The 19,603-nt window shown below is 45.4% G+C and overlaps 1 protein-coding gene across 2 annotated transcripts in view; it reads right to left on the bottom strand.

The window, feature by feature from the left end:
• LOC124721875 overlaps positions 1-19,603 on the bottom strand; it is a 524,898-nt gene that overhangs the window by 143,452 nt on the left and 361,843 nt on the right. For both annotated transcript variants that reach the window (XM_047247017.1, XM_047247018.1), the window contains one exon: positions 16,353-16,491. In XM_047247017.1, coding sequence (XP_047102973.1) covers positions 16,353-16,491 — 139 coding nt within the window. The remainder of the gene's footprint in view (positions 1-16,352; positions 16,492-19,603) is intronic.

Genomic DNA, 19,603 nt, shown 5'->3' with positions numbered 1-19,603 from the left:
TCCAGCAGAAACTTCTTTTAGGTTCGTTTGATACAACGACGTCATAGATTTTTTAACGTCTATCGAAGGGTGCTTCACACAGCTGTGCTATAATATCACCAAGGTTGACATGTGCCCGCCCGGCTAGCCGCGCGGTCTGACGCGCTGCTTCCCGAGCGGAAAGGCGTGCGGGCCCGGGCACGATTCCGCCCGGTGGATTAGTGTCGAGGTCCGGTGTGCCGGCCAGCCTGTGGATAGTTTTTAAGGCAGTTTTCCATCTGCCTCGGCGAATGCGGACTGGTTCCCCTTATTCGGCCTCAGTTACACTATGTCAGAAATTGCTGTGCAAACACTGTCTCCACGTACGCGTACACCATAATTACTCTACCACACATACACTGGAGTTACACTCATCTGGTATGAGACGTTCCCAGGGTGGGGAAGGGGGGGGGACCACTGAGGGCTACGGCTGGGCGAAGCCTCTCCGTCGTTTGTAGGCCCCGGTTTAATACACAGTACACACAATACAAGGTTGACTTTGTCTACTATATAACACTGGACTCGCATTCGCGAGGACGGCGTTTCGAACACTTGTCCGATCATTCAGATTTACTTTTTCTGTCATTTCCCTACGTCGCTCCTTGATTTCTTTGGATGGGCACGGCCGATTTCCTTCTGTGTCCTTGAAACAATCTGAGCTTGTGATCCAATTCTAATCATCTCGATGTCAACAGGACTAATCTTCCTTCCTCTGTCCTCCCTACTACAAACTGAACTCCAAGTAACAGCCATCACCACGCCTTGTGAATGTGATTTTATGCAGGATGGCGCTCCATCCCTTATGGATCTCTTGCGCGCATTGGTGAAGATCGCGTGCTAAGCCGCGACTTCTCACACGCTTGGCGTCCCATGACCCCAGACCTCAATCCGTGTGATATTGGTTCTGGAGTTACCTGAAGTCACAAGTCTGTCGCGATCGTCTGACTTCATTAGCGATGCTAAAAGACGGCAATATCTGACCATACCTACTGATACGCTGTACAGTAATGTTCACAACATTGTCCCTCGACTGCAGGTATTACTGACGAATGATGGCCGACATTTGGACATTTGGTATGAACAACATCGTCTTTGCTAAACATCATTATTATGCGGTGGGGTGGTAAGTTTTTACGGGACCAAACTGCTGAGGTCATCGGTCCCTAGACTTACACATTACCTAATCTAACTTAAACTAACTTATGCTAAGGACAATACACACACACATGTGCCTGAGGGAGGCATGGCTCTTCAGACCGCGCAGCTACCACGAGCGGCGTCAGAATTATACACATTGGCCTCTCCACATCAGTATTATTTTCAATTTCACAGCCAACACAAATTCGTAAGCTTTTTCCCTCAATTCTTCTTTATTCGCTATTTGCGCACGAGTGATGAATTTATTGATTTTCCTGTTCAGACCACCAAAAGGCATGGACGTAGACGACAGTCGTGCGAGGTAGCCACATGGTTTGAGGCGCCTTATCACAGTTTGGGCGGCTCCTTCCGTCGGAAGTTCGAGTCCTCCCTCGAGCATGGGTGTGAGTGTTGTCCTTAGTGTAAGTTAATTTAAGTTAGATTAAGTAGTGTTTAAACCTAGGGACCGATGACCTCAGCAGGTTGGTCCCATAGGATCTTACCACAAATTTCCATTTCCATAGATGATAGCTGCTGGGCTGTGTTCCTATTACCTGCGAGCCCTGCCGTTGCCGCCACAGCTCTGTGCGCTGGGCACGCCTGCCATGCCAGCCTATCAGCACTTACATGGGCCCCTTAAAGCTGGCAGCGCAGGGGCTCAGAAGGGCCTTCCGTATCCGCCTTCGTCCCCCACGTGCATCCTCTACGACCTCATTCCCTTCCCCCACCTTCTCCTTTTCTTTGAACACATCCGCACCCTGTATATTGCCTGCCGACTCGATCCCCACCACCCCCTGGTGTCCCCCTTCCTCTCCACCTCGAGCCCATTGCCGCGCCTTTACCCTTGTGTCCTGCCCTTTCTCCATCTCCACACCCTCTACCTCCTTTCCCAACGCAACTTCCATCTCCTACCCCTCCCGGATGTTGAACTTCGCCCTGATGTCTAGCCCTCCTACCAACTCTAACCCCACCTTCCTCCTGCCTCATCCTCTGGGCTCCCTCTCCTCCCCCTCCCTTCTCCTGAGCAGCTTTCCCCCTCCTACACCCTCTCCCTCTCTCATGCTCCCCTTCAGTGTCTCTGCACTCCCTCCTGCCTTCTGTTCGCTCTTCATCTCCCACCCTGCTCATCTCCTGCCCCTTCGTGCACCTCCTGCCCCTTTTTTTTCCTCTTCCTACCACCACCCCAGCCCTGACACCACAACTTCCTCCCCTCTTTTTCCCTCCTCTCCAGCCTTCAGTCCCTGGACAGGTCCCTACCGGCGGTTTTTTATTCTTCATGAGTGCTCCTTCGTTTCCAGTGGTTTTTGAAGTGTCGTGCTCTGTGTGATTTTTATCCTGTGGCTGACTTTTAACTTGTGTTTGCCTCACTTTTTTTAAATGCACTTTGATTTGCCAGGTGTGTTCTTTTAACTTTATGTCGACTTTTTAGCTGTCCCCCAGTGCATGCCCCCATCATAGTGTATATTTTACCTCCATCATCTCCATTTACTGTGTTTTTTCTGTCTCCATTTTTACCTCCCCTTTTTGTGTAATCACCCTTCTGTATTTTTGTAAAGCCAATTGAATGGAGAGCGGCGGAATGTGCCGCTGCCAGCCCTCCCCTGCACATATGGGGCAGAGGAATGAAATTACAACAACAACAACAACAACAAAAGTTTAGAGGGCAGTCGTGTTCCGCCTGTGCTCTTGTGTTGTTCATCGTATGCATCGTTGTTAGTTCCTGATCTTGCTACATTAGACTCTCGATCTGTTTAGCTCTTCAGACACATATACCTCCGTATCCGTTCGTGGCTGTTGTTGTTGTCCCTATCTGTTTTTCTGTGGGTCGCCACCCTCAGCCGGTTGGCCTGCGTCTTCCAGTCGTTCCGGATTCTGGGTACTAGAATTGGTGACTAGGTAAAAGGTGGAACAGCAACAGCAACAGCTGCTGCTGCTGCTGCAGCAACGATTGCGACAGCAGTTCCATAAGCGAACGGACGTTTTCCATCAGGAAATTCAGCTGCTGTCAGACAGATTATAGGTATAAGGTTCACAACCCCACTGTGGTCACTTCCCCCACAGAGTCCCACTCAACAGCATTTCCGCCATTTAACGGTACCAAGGAGTATTGGGACATGTATTTGCAGCGGCTGAAACAGCACTTCGCCGCTTTTCGGTTTCTGATGACGCTCTCCAACGTTCGCTCTTCTGTTCCTGGGCTTTCCTGGAGACATTTTTCTTACTCAAGGAGTTGGCTCACCTCTCAAACCCGGTTGCACTCGCTTTTGAGGAATTGTGTTCGTTGCTGTCGACCTATTATTTACAACGGTTCCACGAGGTCGCATCGCACCTTTAGCGCCTCTGCACCATAAGCAAGCGGGCCAGTCTTATCAATAGTCGATGACAGACTTGAAAGGTCTGAGACGTCGTTGTGATTTTATCTATGCCAACCCATCTCGCAAAGCCTCATATGCCGATTCCCTGATCCGTTACGTGGTAGTCCAGTCGGATCCCAATCCTGAAGTTGGTACTACAGCCCTCAGGCGCAACAATTCCTCCTTGGACGACATACTGAAAATCGCGCACTCTTTCGATATTGCGCAGGCAGCAAATGAACGTCTTACGGCCCGCCCCCGGGTCGCTGAGGTTCAATGATTGCCGCGGCGACGGAAATCTCGCATGCCTTCTTTCCGACAACGGTGTCGTGATTATCACTTTCGGACGTGTCAATGACCTCCGAGCAGCCAGTCCAGCCGCGTCGGCGCAACCAGCGGGATCTGCCTTCTTGTCCTGACTGTTTTGCGAGGCACCAACGGACTGACTTTCCTGATCGCTGGGCGCACTGCATCGATTGTGGCAAGGACGGACATCTCCGAACTGTCGGCCATCAGCCATCAGATCAGTCTAACCCTACTCCTAACTTGCGTCACGGGACGGTGTATGAGCTTCAGGCCATCGTTCCCCAGGGCAAAACTTGCATCCCCCAAGTTGTTTATTGATCTCATAACTGCTCGTCAGGACGTTTGTTCTCAAGTCGACAAGTGTGCGACGGTTTCCCTGGTCAATCTCCCAACGTACACTCATCTGGGTTACCCAGCGTTGGCCCCGCCCTCTCGCAAGTTGGTTGCACATGGTGACAGTTCTGTTCAGTTCAGAAGTCAATTCATCACTACAGCCACATACAAGGTGGTTACACGCCTTCTAACGCTGTATGTTGTCAACAGTCATTCTACTGGAAATATTTTCTGCCTGGATGCTTTCTCGCTGTTTGGGTTCTCCATCATGGACGAAGTTCAAGTCACCTCAGACACGGTCTCCTTCCAGGAATTTGGTGACCTTTATGCCTCTTTGACGTCTCTGTTCGAGCCCAGCTTGGGGTGTGCCACCGATTTTGAGGCACATAATTCTGTACATCCAGATGCGCTGCCCCGTTTATGTCGTGCACGTTCTCTTACAGTCTTACTGATGGACGGCTGTTAAGCTCGAACTCGATTGCCTTCATGACGCTGGGGTCATAGAACCGGTCAAAACTAGTACTTGGGCCACACCCCTTGTCGTAGTCCAGAAGCCTATTGGTTCTCTCTGGCTTTGTGGAGATTTTAAGTCGACGATCAATGCCCAAGCTCTGGCAGAAACCTTCCCCATACCATGTCACGAGGACCTCCTCTCAAAGCTTGTTGCAGGTGACTGTTTGTCTAAATCAGACCTTTGCTGGCGCTTACTTACAGATACCACTAGATGAGGAATCGTAATGCATTGTCACCAATACTCCTTTTGGCTTATACAAATACAAGCATTTGTCTTTTGGGATATCTTCTCCTCCAGCGATCTCCCAGAAATGCATGCAACAGTTAACCATGTCCATCCCAGCTTGTACCAATTAGCTTGATGACTCAATTGTTATGGGTACTACACATCAAGACCACCTGCACATCCTATGTACGCTCTTCACTTGATTGTGTGATGTCGGGCTCAAGTGCCGTCCTCACAAATGCCAGTTTTTCCTGGAACAAGTGGACTACTTGGACCACTTGCTCAACAAAGATGGCATTCAGTCCACTGACCGTAATATTTCTGCTACTGACTCTCTCCCGCGTCCCCAAAACCTCCAGGAGTTGCAGGCTTTTTTTGGTGAAGGTGAATTATTATTATAAGTTCCTTCCTCAGGCAGCACATATTATGCATCCACTCAACCGGTTGTGGTAGAAATGCTTTCCACTTCAGTGGTCGTGGCCTGTGAGCAGGCCTTCACGCAGCTGAAGTGCATGCTACATTCCGCACCCTGCCTTACTCCCTTTTCCCCATTGCACCCCCCTGTTCCGGCTGCGGATACTTCTCCCTATGGCATTGGTGCATTGCTGGCACATCGTAATGATGATGGTACGCAGCAGCCCATCGACTATATGTTCAAAATACTGACGCCTGCCCAACGAAATTATTCCCAGATCGAGAAAAAGGTGTTGGCGATCATCTTTGCCGTGAAGAAATTCCATGTGTATCTGTTTGGGTCCTAGTTTATCCCCGTTACAGACCATAAACCGCTGGTAGCACTCTTTGAGGCACACTCTCCGCTTGTAGAGTGGACAGCGCAGAGGCTCCATCTTTGGGCTCTTCTTAGCTTCTACAATTATGCCATCAAGTACAAGCCTACTGTATAACATGCAAATACAGATGCCCTCTCATGTTTACCCTCAGGACTAGACCCGACGTTTGAACAGCTGGAGTTCTCATGTTATCACATTGACGTGGAATGACAACACATCTTGGATGGGTTTCCCATCAATACTACTCTCAATATGGCGGACACATGCTGCGACCCTATCTTGCGGCGTGTCATACACTGTGTCATCCATGAGCGGCCCCTTTATTTTAGAAGTTGGCTTCTCCCAAGCTCTAAGCCTGGGCCCACCTCTCTCGTCGTTTGTCCATCGTCTCCAATGTGCTGCTGCAGGATGCGGAGGCGGGTACACACAGTGTTGTCATCCCCACTACTTCACACACTTATGCCTTGGAACTCCTCCACCGCAGGCAATGGGGTATGTCGTGGATGTAAGCCTTTCCCAGGCAACATGTCTATTGGATGGGACTGAATAAGAACGTGGAGGCTATGGTGCACCACTGTTCTGCCTGTGCTCAACATCCGGCTGCTCCACATCACTCTTTCGCCGCCTGGCCTACTCCCCTTTGCCCTTGAGATCGCATTCATCTAGATTTTGATGACCCCTTTCTTGGCTCGATGAGGCTTATTGTTGTGGAAGCTTATTTAAACTACACCTACATGGTCAGCATGGCGTTGACCACCATAACGGCCACGCTCAATGCCCTTCTGCAGATTCTTGTCATTGAAGGGCTTCCCTGCACCATCGTAACTGACAATGGGCCCCAATTCACTTCCACGGCCTTTGAACAGTTCTGCGCCGCTAATGACGTGAAACACCTGTGTAGCCATCCGTTTCAACCCCTCTTCCAATGGTGAAGCGGAGCGAATGGTGCACACATTTAAGCAACAAATTTGAAAGGCCGTGGCCCCTTCTACCACAACAGTGGCATTCACAACGTTCCTAAGCACCTACATGTCCACCTTCGTCTATGTCCACAGCCCAGCAGAACTCCTTCATGGTCGCCCGCCGTGTAGGCTCCTACACTTCTTGGCACTCCAATCCAAGGAATCCCCGACCCGACACGCTGGACAATACCCTCCTGGATCGACTGCTGGGGCATGTTCCGACAGGATAAAACCTCATGGATGCCAGCTATGGTAGTGGGCACTCAAGGGCAGTGCCTTACAACAGTTGATACCCCGAGGGCTTTGAAGCATCAACACATGAACCAACTCTGTCCCTGCCTCCAGCATACCCCTCCAACAACAGTCCCCATACTCACACGTCCCTCCACCTCATGAGTAAAATTTACACTCGACGGCACCATCGGCAGCTCCTGTAGCCTCCGTCTACTCCACAGCTACTCCCCCAACTTGCATTTCCCCATCGCAATATTTGATGTCCCGTGTTCCTTCTCCCAACTGGCTGCTTCCATGGACAGCCCACCACCTGTTTACCTCCCAAAACATCGGCCAGGGTGCATCTGGCCATATGCGCCCATTTCGGGTGGCAGGGGGCATGAACATCGACGACATCCTCTAGGCGGCGCCCTATAACCTGTGAGCTCTGCTGTCGCCGCCACAGCACGGTTCGCGTGCCGCGCCAGCCTATCGGCACTCACGGGAGCCCCAAAAAACCGGCAGCGCAGGTGCTCAGAGGTCTCCGCCTTGTGATCTTTTAATTGTCCCAGTGTCAGGTTTTTTGTGCACAATACTTTTTTAAGGTTTTTATTTCCATTTTACAGTCGCCCTCTTTTTTGTCTGTTCTCTTCCATTATATTCCCATTTTGTATATTTTTGTCCGTCATATTTTCTCCTCTGCAATTTTAAATGTCTTCTGTTGTATCATCATTGTCTTTACTGCTGCCAGGCCGCCCCGGATGGGGAATTTAAGTACGAATCGTCGTCGGTTCCTGATCTCGCTATGTCTAGGTTCTCGATCTGGTTTATTCTTTGGACTTGTATGCGTTCTTGGCTGTTGTTTTTGTCGCCTTCGTTGTTATCCTTAGCTGTTTTTCTGTGGGTTTGGGCGACTAACCGTCGACGATCCCGGCCGGTCAGTCTGCGTCTTCCGGTCGTATCTGATTCCGATTACTAGACTAGCTTGTAAGGCTCACCTCCTTATATCCATACCAGGTATTGGTACTGATTTCTCCACGGCGATTTTAGATTTATCTAACATGTATTTGGACATAGCTCGTCCCAGATGCAGTGATTTGTGCTTCCCACTTATACAGATCTTCTCTCTTTGCTGTATCTATGCTTTACAGCTTCAAATTCGTTCTTAGCAGAGTGCCAAATGTAACGGCTTTTCGCTTCTATTCAAGGTCTACGTCACGTTTTGGTTTTCATTATCTTTGATCTTTCTTCATAATCTTCCTCATAAGATTCTTCAGTTAGGATAGGATTTGACATTGCACTTCCGTATACGAAGCTTAGGATAGTGTGTCTTTCCAGAAATATGTCATTATCAATAGCATTTATAACTGTGACGTAAAAGCATTTTCTTCGCTAGTGGTCGTAGTTGCCACATTGTGTAGTTCTGCAAGGTTCGCAGAAGAGCTTCTGTGAAGTTTGGAAGATAGGAGACGAGGTACTGGCAGAATTGAAGCTGTGAGGACGGGTCGTGAGTCGTGCTTCGGTAGCTCAGATGGTAGAGCACTTGCCCGCGAAAGGCAAAGGTCCCAAATTCGAGTCTCAGTCCGGCATACAGTTTTAATCTGCTAGGAAGTTTCATATCAGCGCGCACTCCACTACAGAGTGAAAATTTCACTCAGGAAAAATCGAAGTTTTTTCCTTAGGTAGGTTTACTTGTAAGAACGTGAAGATTTTGTCACGCTTACTAATTTCACAGTTACTTCTTCTCCTGCTTATCATCGACCTCCAAATACAAAACGCATTGCTGTATCAATGAAAAATAATTCAAGATACTAACATGTTAATGGAGATACTTTGTGAGCTCGCAACTTTATTGTCAGATGGCAGTGTAGTATGGCGCCGAATGTATTTCGAAAATCTAGGAAATACTAGACCTACCTATTCATGTGCATTTACTGTTTGTAAGGTGTTGTTTGGTTTTACATTAATTGTGTTCTTTGAACCCATGCTGATGCTTGAGACAAGCATCTTTTCCGCAGAAACTGAGATTACGTTCGCACTCAGAATGAGCTCTAGCGCCTTACGACAGAAGTTAGGAGTATTCGTCTGTAATTTTCCTCCTCCATTATTTCAAGATTTTCAAAAATTTGTGGAGGCTGCACTCTTTTTCAGTAATGTGACACCTCTTCGCTGCACTATAAGCTGTAGGTAAATGACAGCTAGGACAGGTGCTAATTAGGCAGCGTACTCAGTACAATAAGTAACAGGTACTCTTTGGGAGAATGGAACCTTATTCCTTTAAAAAGTCATTGCATTTTTAAATTTTCATATTCTGGTTTTCCGCTCATCGTCTTCGACGATAACGTGCTTTCTTGCTTTCTTCACTGTTTACGTTGTTTTGATATGGTTTCACTTCCAACCAGAATCACACTGGCTCTCCTTTGGACTGACCGGAAATAAATTTCAAATGTACATCAGTATTTTATTCGGTCATACTCTGTTCACAGACTGCTTTACTTTACGATTAACAAAGAATTTTCGAAAAGACTAATGGAGTTGATACAAGAAGATTCCCCCCCCCCTTCCCTTGATGTTCTAATTTTTGTGAAGGATTTTCAGGAGAGAGCCAAGAAATGAGTAACCTTTAAACCATCCGTTTTTTGATGATATGTTGTCAATATTTCATTGCTGCGGTTGCATGGCAAAGATAAATTAAGGTAGTTTTTTATCATCTTAACTCCATTCAAAGAATATCCAGTTCATTTTGGAAATACAAACATATGGTTACCTATTATTTCTGTACGCTCTGCTTGTAGGGAAGAATGGTGGTTCTCTAGAGCATTTAGTCTATCGCAAGTCCACTCACACTGATTTGTATCTACAGGCTTAGTGTGTGTTTATAGCACTTGTGTGTAGGGCACACCCGTTTTCCGTTTGGGCTAGTCTATGTGAGGAGGTCATTCACTGGAAAACTGTGTTGAGGGGGAGTCGAAAGCCACTCGCTAGTTAAAATAGCCATCCTAAAGTAAACCCGAAAATCACTCATTAGGTAAGGAGGAAAGTACGCCGTCAAAAGAAGAAAGTACACAATCAAAACATACGTCTCTGCCTATGTATGCTATTCGCTTTTCGCCAAAAATAGCAAGTCCCCAACATAGCAAGTCTTGAGGAGATTTCAAGTTACAGTGGTTTCCATGCACAATCTAAGATTTCAGCCCTTGTGGGATCAGTGAAGGACGATTTATCACGTATTATGGAAGGTTGAAGTTGTAAACTATCTTGTCATGTTGATATGGCACTGTGGAAGAGAGTAACTCTGGTAACACCGTGTCCTATATTTACACTTGACATTCAAAGGAATATGAGAAAGCAATTATTATGCCTTCAGCACCATCATTTTGGGACTCCATTATGAAAGTATCCGTGGGATTCGCTTGGTAGAACACTTCATTTGTCATGATAGCTGCTATCAAATTGAATTCCGTCATTTAAACAAAGTGCTGTAACGAAGACGGCAGAATACGCCTTAGGTAACGGCGTGCGGCAACCCACCAGGCAGCTGAGTTCTGCTCTTTCACCGTCGTTGGCGTAGTGCTGACAATCTTGTTACTATAATCTTGATAAACGCGTGAAATGCATACAGCTTGTCATTACATACTGCGACGAGAGAAGCGTATGTCGGTCTTTGACGGCTCATCTCACGACCTCACGATAACTGATAGATGTTGACTTCAGATATCGTGCTGGTAAGTGATCGACGACCTTCTGCAACGCCGAAACATTGTCGAGGATTACTATTAACAACTGTTGCTTTATTGTCTTCAGAAGTCGATAAGATTCGCAATTTATCTGAAGGTTGGGGTAGATCACAACAGAAGTGGATTTATAACACAGTAATAAAATTTGAAATAGTAGCTGCGTTACAGAGTCCCACAAACAGAATGTTGCTCTGGTGGGAAGGGCTATTGCCATAATGTCATTCAGGGAGAACTGTTAATTTCGAAGACAAGTGAAAAGAAAGAGCCATTAGCGCTTAACGTCCCATAGTCCACGAGGTAATTATGGAGAAATATACGCTCGGATTTAACGGGAATGGGAAAAGGAATCGACCGTGTTATTTTCAGAGGAACCAGCAACAGAGGATGATTCGAGTTTAATGTCCCGTCGACGTCCACGTCATTGGGTGGCTGAACATAAGCTTAAGGGGAGCCGGAGGTGGTCAAATCCAAAAAATTACGATTTTTTTTTTTTTGCTACCGAAAATTAATTGGAACATTCCTCTTTAATGTAAACTTTGAATTATTGTTCTACTCGCCCTAGAAGTGGAGTTATTACCATTTTCTCCCACGCCTGCAGAGGAAATGGGCGGCCGCTGAATGCATCTAACACCCTCTCGTGACTTCCTGGCGAACTGCTTGGGATTTTCTCGGGCTGTTACGCATACAGCGCCTTATGTTACGCATACAGCGAGTGTGCAAGGGTTGGCTACATTGTTTTCTGTGGCAAATGAAGCGCTAAGAGCGCGGAACATCGTCTCTTTGCTGTTTACCGTTTCGAATTAGCTCAGTGTTGCGTCTGTTGTTGGTAGTATTATACTTCTTGTGTAAAGCGTTGTTCTGGTTACGATGCCACGTTTTAGTAACAGTGTATATAAGAAGAGGAAGAACGTAGGGAAAAGAAAATTAACACTAATACCAACTTGCGATACTACAATTACTGAAACAGTGCGTTCTTCTGCTAAGCAACACATGGCCGGCCATAGCCCTGTGACATCTTCTAGCAAATACTACCTTGGGGATGGTGACTCCAAAGGTTTCAAGACTATAGAGGAACTGAAACCATATGGAAATGAATTTGTAGTTGAAAAGTTGGAATGCATTGGACATGTGCAAAAGCGTATGGGTGCACGGCTTCGAAGGCTCAAACAAACTTTGGGTTCAAGTAAGCTCAGTGATGGAAAGACAATAGGAGGGAGAGGCAGGCTTACTGATGAGGTGATTGAACGTCTACAGAGATACTATGGGTATGCAATAAGGCAAAATACTAGTAATGTTAGTGACATGCGAAAAGCAGTGTGGGCATTGTTCCTTCATACTGCCTCTTCCAATGAATACCCTCAACACAGCCTGTGCCCAAAAGATTCCTGGTGCAAATATAATGCAAAAAAGGACTATGATCACAAACATGGTTTGCCAGCAGCTGTGATAAATGCAATAAAACCAATTTTTCATGACTTAGCACAGCCAGAATTGTTACACAAATGTCTACACGGAAAGACGCAGAATCCTAATGAGAGCGTAAACAATTTGATTTGGAAAGTGATTCCTAAAAGGGTGTTTGTAAGCATAAAAACACTACACTTTGGCATTTATGATGCAATAGCAACCTACAACCAAGGGAACAGTGTGAAGTGTGAAGTTCTGAAGGCATTAGGATTTACAGCTGGGGTGAGCAGTGTACGAGCACTAAGAAATATTGACAGAGAAAGGATAAGAGGAGCAGAAAGAAGAGAAAGGCATATGAAGTATGATGGAACAACAGGCCAGAAAAGAAGACAGAAGAGGAAGCTTTTGGAGGATGAAGAAGAAGACCCTGATAATCCATCCTATAGTGCAGGAATGTATTGAGAAACTTTGATAGCCATTTCCCGTAAATTAGAATTTTTCGAATGTAAGGAACATTTTCTCAAAATCCACTCAAGCTAGAGAGATGAAATTTTTATACAGCACTCCTAGTGGTCAAACTTACATTGTAACACAGCCATTTGGCAATATGTTCAGTAGTTCCATTTCAGTTTAATTATAAAGCAATTATTTGTAAAAAAATTTGGGTCATTGATAAAAAAAAAATAATTGGAAGGAAACTAGAAAAGATACTCCAAAATCCCTCTGTCATAACTGCAATACTAAACCACTCTATACGTAAAAAAAATTCAAATTTTTCTATTTGGTAGTTTATTCATAAACGTTCCTCAAACTTAGTGATTTTAACATGGGCAGCATAGGCACCTCCGGCTCCCCTTAAATTGGACAAAGATGGGGAACAACGAATGAGGAGACGCGGCAATTGGTTGTAAGTGATCAAGGTTGGCGCTAGATGATTATTGGACGTGATAAATTCGTGGCAAGATACTGGGGGCATTTTTTTTCTCTTTATCCTAAACATTATAGTAACTTTTTAAATTTAATGGTACATCAGCAATTCCATTAGCACCTGAAATTCTCCGAACACAGCTATGGCGAGAGTCATTAACCGAATGGGTTGGGGAGAATATCAAAGAGGAATCTGCTGCGGGGTTCCATCTGCGGTATATGATGTGGAAGGCATTAAATCGACCGAGGACAAGAGTGTCACGATGCAAGGCGCACCTCGGGAAGTGGGGTTCCACCACTGAAGATGAGACCTGGGAGTGTGACGGCCAGCAGGAGCCACATCTGCTGGTCTGCAAAAATCTGCCTGATCCAGAAGATCTATATGCAGGAAGTGATAAGGCCATCCAGACATCGCAGTTCTGGAGCTTACGGTCCATCTAACAGAAAATCTAAAGTGGCTGGGAGAATTTTGTTATTATTTTTATTATTTTGTATTACCTAAGTCCTGGACACGTAAAATAAATACTTAATTATAATTCCGCACTTTTTCTTTTCGGAAAATTTTAGTTCTGATTATAATCCGCAAGAGTCGAAATCGGTAAAGTTGCTTAAATCCAGCAAATACGTTCAAGATAAATGCAAATGAAAAAGTATTTCACTGTTCAACATTTACAGAGAAGAAGAGTGTTTTTACGATTTGTAATTACAACGTCAAAGTCGACAGATTTTAAACTTTTTCTGAAGCTTGAAAAGCAGTTATTTCTTGTCCACAAATGAGTAGTTTGAGGTAGTCTGTCACTGAAATCAAATCAATGATTGACTTGCTATATGTTCGAAAGTCTGATAGTCATCTGCAACTTAAACGTGGTTAAGTAATTAATAGGCTCTATATAGTCGTGTAATATGTATTCTGTAATCTTAGAGAGTGCTGGAAGAACAAGCGATGTCCTTAGTTCGACGGTGCTTCGGAAGATCTCTCTTTAGGTAATTGTCTTCAAGGCTTCATTTCAGCAACGATTGATTGACGAGCGTGAGATTATAAATATATAAAGAAACTAATTACAGTTCTTCAGTGTAATTTCATCACGGTCGCAGACCTCTATTAAGACTGCCTGTCGTCCATTAACAGAAATGTAGATTATGCGTATCTTGGGTCAAGTGACTGTGATAAACACGACTGCTGAGTTGCCCATCATCACATTCCAAACAAATGCAATCATTTACACAAGCTGTCAAGGGGTTCAAACACTCAGACATTCAAAAATGATTATATTTGTTTTCCTATTTGCCAGTTGTATATTTCAAATTCCTATTATTTTATAAAGGACAGTTAAATGAAAACGAGACAGATGCCAAAATTTAAGTAAGGAATTTATTATTTCAAAAGTAATCACGATAACTGTTAATACATTTATCCCATTGTGAGACAAGGCGTTCAATTCCTTTATGGATAAATGTTTGCGGTTATCTACGTACCCATGATTTCACCCAGGCGCGCATCTCTTCGTCTGAAGCGAATCAACGGCCACGAATGTCTTTCTTCAGGTCTCCAAAAATATGGAAATCGCGTGAGGAGAGTTACGACCTACCTTACCCCTGGCTGAGGAAGAGTTTCAAAAACTCTACCTTCTGGTTGTGATGAGAAATGGACAACTTAGAAGTCCCTGAATAGACTGAGATGTGGAGTTGGCAGATCAAAGGTTAATCTGGCAAGATGGAGATGTACTGATCAAGATGATATTCAGTTTGAATATGGAGAAGACGAGACTGTTCATCATGTGCTTCAATGCTGACTGTGTCCCGTATCCTGCACAGAAGATGAACTTCATCAAGGTACAGTAAATGCATTGGAAGTGGCCAAGGTTTGGGCAAACGTAATATGGTCATAACGGTGTATAATATGCATGTTTCTGATCATCATCACAAGTCTTTGGGCTTATTGCTGAGCCTCGTTCCCCATGAACCATGCATCTCCGTCCTGGACGATTTACATCATCTCTCAGAACCTGCTCGTTGCTCTTCTCCTCGGTCTCTTGCCCTCAATCTTCTTCTCCATGATCATTTTATCTAGGTTTTCTCCATCTCTTCTCCCATTATGACCAAGGAACTTGAGAATTTTGTGGTCAACAAGAGAAGAAAGGCGCAAACCAAGCAACTAAAGATGCTGAATAACTGAAAAATTTGTTCTCCTTTCAGTCCATTTTACGCGCAGCGTCTTGCGCCTGCACCAAAGCTAAAATTCGTCAGTACGCCGCTTGTCTCTGTCCTTAAAGGTCCATGTTTCGCAACCGTAAAAGAAGACGGGAACACAAGTGTTTCAACAAACCGGATCTTTATGATATTTGTTATTACTCTGTTCTGCCAGATCTTGGTTAATTTCTTCATACCCACTTCCCATAGTATGATCCGTCTTCTTATCTCATCTTTACAGCTTCCCGTGTCGCAGATGGCTGACCCCAGGTAGATGAAAGAATGCACGACTTGCAGTTCCTATAATAGACGTATGAGTTGAACTTCTGCTCGTCGATCAGTTATCATGAGTCGAGGTCTAATCCATATGATAGATTAATATCCTTTACTTTTCTTAGTAGCTCAGCAAGTTCATCTTCGCTGGTGACTAGAAAAATGGTTCAAATGGCTCTGAGCACTATGGGACTTAACTGCTGAGGTCATCAGTCCCCTAGAACTTATAACTACTTAAACCTAACTAACCTAAGGACATCACACACATCCATGCCCGAAGCAGGATTCGAACGTGCGACCGTAGCGGTCGCGCGGTTCCAGACTGTAGCGCCTAGAACCGCTCGGCCACTCCAGCCGGCAGTGACTAGAAGAATGGTGTCTTCAGCAAATCGGAGGCTGTTAATAGTTTTTCCACCAATTAAGATGCTATTAGTCCAACTAACAAGAGCATTCCTAATGACATGTTCTGCATAGATGTGTGGTTAGGGGGATAGAACACAACCCTGTCTTACACCTTTTGATACGCTGAAGAAATCAGATGCACCGTGTTTCTCTTCATAGCTGAAGGGTGATTATTGTATTGACTTCTGATCAGAGTTGACAAGTGGGGTGGTGCACCAAACTCTGCTAGCACTTGCCACAACGTTTGCCAGACAACACAGTCAAAGGCTTTCCTACAGTCAAGGAAGCGGACGAAGACAGGAACACAGAAGAACTCTCGCGATTTCTCGATTATCGTCGTATGTTGTGAATCTGTTCACGAGTTGCTTTTCCTTCAAAATGTTTCTGATACGAGAGTAAATAAACCCTCGACGTTTATCGCGCGCTGCAAAAGCTGTCAAGCGATGAGGTCTGTCTAGAGTACCAGATGAACGCCACATAAAACTGGTAGAGACGTGTGAAGCCGGCTGATGATTTAGGCGCCGTGCACTGTGGAGTACGCAGCGCAGGCGGACCGTACGTACCGGAAAGCGAGGGCGTGGCAGGAGAAGCGGCGCTGGGTGGAGCAGGCGTGCTGGCAGGCGGCGAGCGACTGCAGCGGCAACGAGCTGCGCACCTGGTCCGGCGCCAGGCGCTCGCCGACGCCCAGCAGCTGGTAGCAGTCTGCCGGCAAACAAGGCAACGCTGTAGTCTCACTTCTAATTCAAACCACATTACCATCACAATATACTGACTGGGGTATACGTAGTTTCTAGTTCCCGGTGACATTTTTCTGGGTTTGACTGTTGTTTTTGTAACTGTAATAATCATTTATTGATGTAACTGTTCCGGGTCACACTGTTCTGTAGTTCAGTTTGGTTAAAAGCAAAAGGATGAAAAGAGAAAGCACACGTTTATAATACGTATGGGAATTGGACATAAGTCCCAATCTCCTTCTCCCCCTGTCTCTATCCATCTCCGCCTCCCCCTCTCTTTGTCCATCTCCTCCTCCTTCACATCTTTCTGTACATCATCTCCTCCCTCTCTCTGTGTCCATCTTTCCTTCATCTTTCTTTCCATCTTATCCTGTCCTCTCTCCCCCTTTCTCCGTCCATCACCTCCTCCCCCTCTCTCTGTCCATCTTTCCTTCCCCTTTCTTTCCATCTTCTCCTGTCCTCTCTCCCCCTTTCCCTGTCCATCACCTCCTCCTCCTCTCTCTGTCCATCTTTCCTTCCCCTTTCTTTCCATGTTCTCCTGTCCTCTCTCCCCCATTCTCTGTCCATCACCTCCTCCCCCTCTCTCTGTCCATCTTTCCTTCCCCTTTCTTTCTATCTTCTCCTGTCCTCTCGCCCCCTTTCTCCATCCATCACCTCCTCCCCCTCTCTCTGTCCATCTTTCCTTCACCTTTCTTTACATCTTCTCCTGTCCTCTCTCCACATTTCCCTGTACACCACCTCCTCCACCCTTTCTTTGTCCATCTTCTCCTCCCTACTCTTTCCATCTCCTCCTGCCCCCTTTCTCTGTCCATCACCTCCATTTCGCTTTCTATGTCCATTTCCTCCCATCTCTCTGTCCATCTCCTCTTCCTCCCTCTCCCTGAACTTGAATCTTGTTTGTTGTTATTGCAAATTCAAATTCTTCAGTAGCTAAGTAGAGCCCAGTAATTACAGCTAATTGGGGCTAGGGCTACCTCGAATTAAAAAAAAAAAAAAAAAAAGCTCGGATAATACGGAAATGACACTAAATCGATGGGTAAACCATGAATAAATGTTTAATGAGCACAATAATGATTAAAAATAAATAAAAAACAATATAAAACATACCTGCGTGGTATGTACATATATGGGCCCACATTTCCAAGTTACAAAACATATAAGTTACATTTTAGAGAAATTCTCCATAGTCCTTTGTTTTAAAATAGAATATCACTTTTTAGCAGTAATGTCGCGCCGTCTTATGAGAAGAATGGTGTTAGTTGGAGGGGCTTCTGCTTGCTGCTCGATAAAACGCAATGCTACATCTAGCGCTGCCAAACCATCGGTGTGAGTGATCACTGGTACAAGTTCTTCAGGCAATTCCTCGCCGTCACTGTCTTTAGCGGGTTCACTAACCAATTCAACAATTGCAAGATTGGTCTCTTCAAACTGTTCATCACTGTTCATCCGTTCTGAAACATCACTCGCACTCGCATTTTCACATCAAATGGTTCAAATGGCTCCGAGCACTATGGGACGTAACTTATAAGGTCATCAGTCCCCTAGAACTTAGAACTAATTAAACCTAACTAACCTAAGGACGCCACACACATCCATGCCCGATGCAGGATTCGAACCTGCGACCGTAGCGGTCGCGCGGCTCCAGACTGTAGCGCCTAGAACTGCTCGGTCTCAACGGCCGGGCCGGCCGCGGTGGTCTCGCGGTTCTAGGCGCGCAGTCCGGAACCGTGCGGCTACTACGGTCGCAGGTTCGAATCCTGCCTCGGGCATGGATGTGTGTGATGTCCTTAGGTTAGTTAGGTTTAAGTAGTTCTAAGTTCTAGGGGACTGATAACCACAGCAGTTGAGTCCCATAGTGCTCAGAGCCATTTGAACCACAACGGCCGGCATTTTCACATCAAGCAAACATTTTCGTCAGTTCTGCCAACGGTAGGTCATCTTCGTCTGTACTGAAGCTATCCGTTTCGTTGCGTAAAATCTTGTTCCAAGACTTTTATAGTGTCTCCGCCTTTATTACAGAACATGAATCGGCTATCCAGTAAATTAGGTCTTTTATCGTAGTTTGTTTTCAGATTTTTTTAAACGATTCCTTAAAAAAATGGTTCAAATGGCTCTGAGCACTATGGGACTTAACATCTATGGTCATCAGTCCCCTAGAACTTAGAACTACTTAAACCTAACTAACCTAAGGACAGCACACAACACCCAGTCATCACGAGGCAGAGAAAATCCCTGACCCCGCCGGGAATCGAACCCGGGAACCCGGGCGTGGGAAACGATTCCTTCACCTTCCGTTGTTTGTAGAAGCGACCGGGGCAAAAGATGAAGATACCTTTCTTTTTCAAGCACTGTAAAACACCTTAGTCCATAGGCTGTATTGAACTCGTCACGTTAGGGGGTAAGAACAATGCGCAAATACCGTCACATTGTAATTTTTCCTCATCAGGGTGTGAACCAGCGTTGTCAGGCGTTAAGATTGCTTTGGAAGGCAAGCACGTTTTCTCTTGGTCTCTGGAACAAAATTTCGAAAAACCACTTCTTAAGAATATTTTTATCCATCCAAGCAGATTTTTGGTGGACATATGTAACACGCAGTGCAGAAGCACCGATATTTTTTAAAGCTTTAGGCTTAGCAAACTTTGCTATCACCAGCAGCTCCAGTTTGTGGTGTCCATTTGCATTCCATGCAGCAAGAACTGTTAACCTCTCTTTACGTTTTTTGTAGCCCGGGGCTGTCGTTTTTACTTTTGAGGCTAGAGTTTTAGATGGAACCATTTTATAATTTAGGCCTCTTTCATCACCGTTATACAGATGATCAGGAATAAGATTTTCTTCTTGTATAATTTATTTTAATTTCTCGCAAAGTCGTGTAACAGTTTGAGAATCTGCAGAAAGTTTTTCACCTCAAATTTCAAACTACCTCACGCCGTATCTTGAACCTGCAGTAAAATCGTCCTCACCTTCCCTTAACTCACATTAAAAAAAAAAAACAGATTTTTCTTGCAGAATAGGCCTTGAAATTGGATTTCTTTTTGTCTTTGTTGAGTAAACCAAACGAACAAAGCTTCACTAGTTTTTTT

Source organism: Schistocerca piceifrons, chromosome X (genome assembly GCF_021461385.2).
Source record: "Schistocerca piceifrons isolate TAMUIC-IGC-003096 chromosome X, iqSchPice1.1, whole genome shotgun sequence".
NCBI lineage: Eukaryota > Metazoa > Arthropoda > Insecta > Orthoptera > Acrididae > Schistocerca > Schistocerca piceifrons.
The sequence above is the reverse complement of the archived record's forward strand: the minus strand, read 5'-3'. Positions and strand labels throughout refer to the sequence as shown.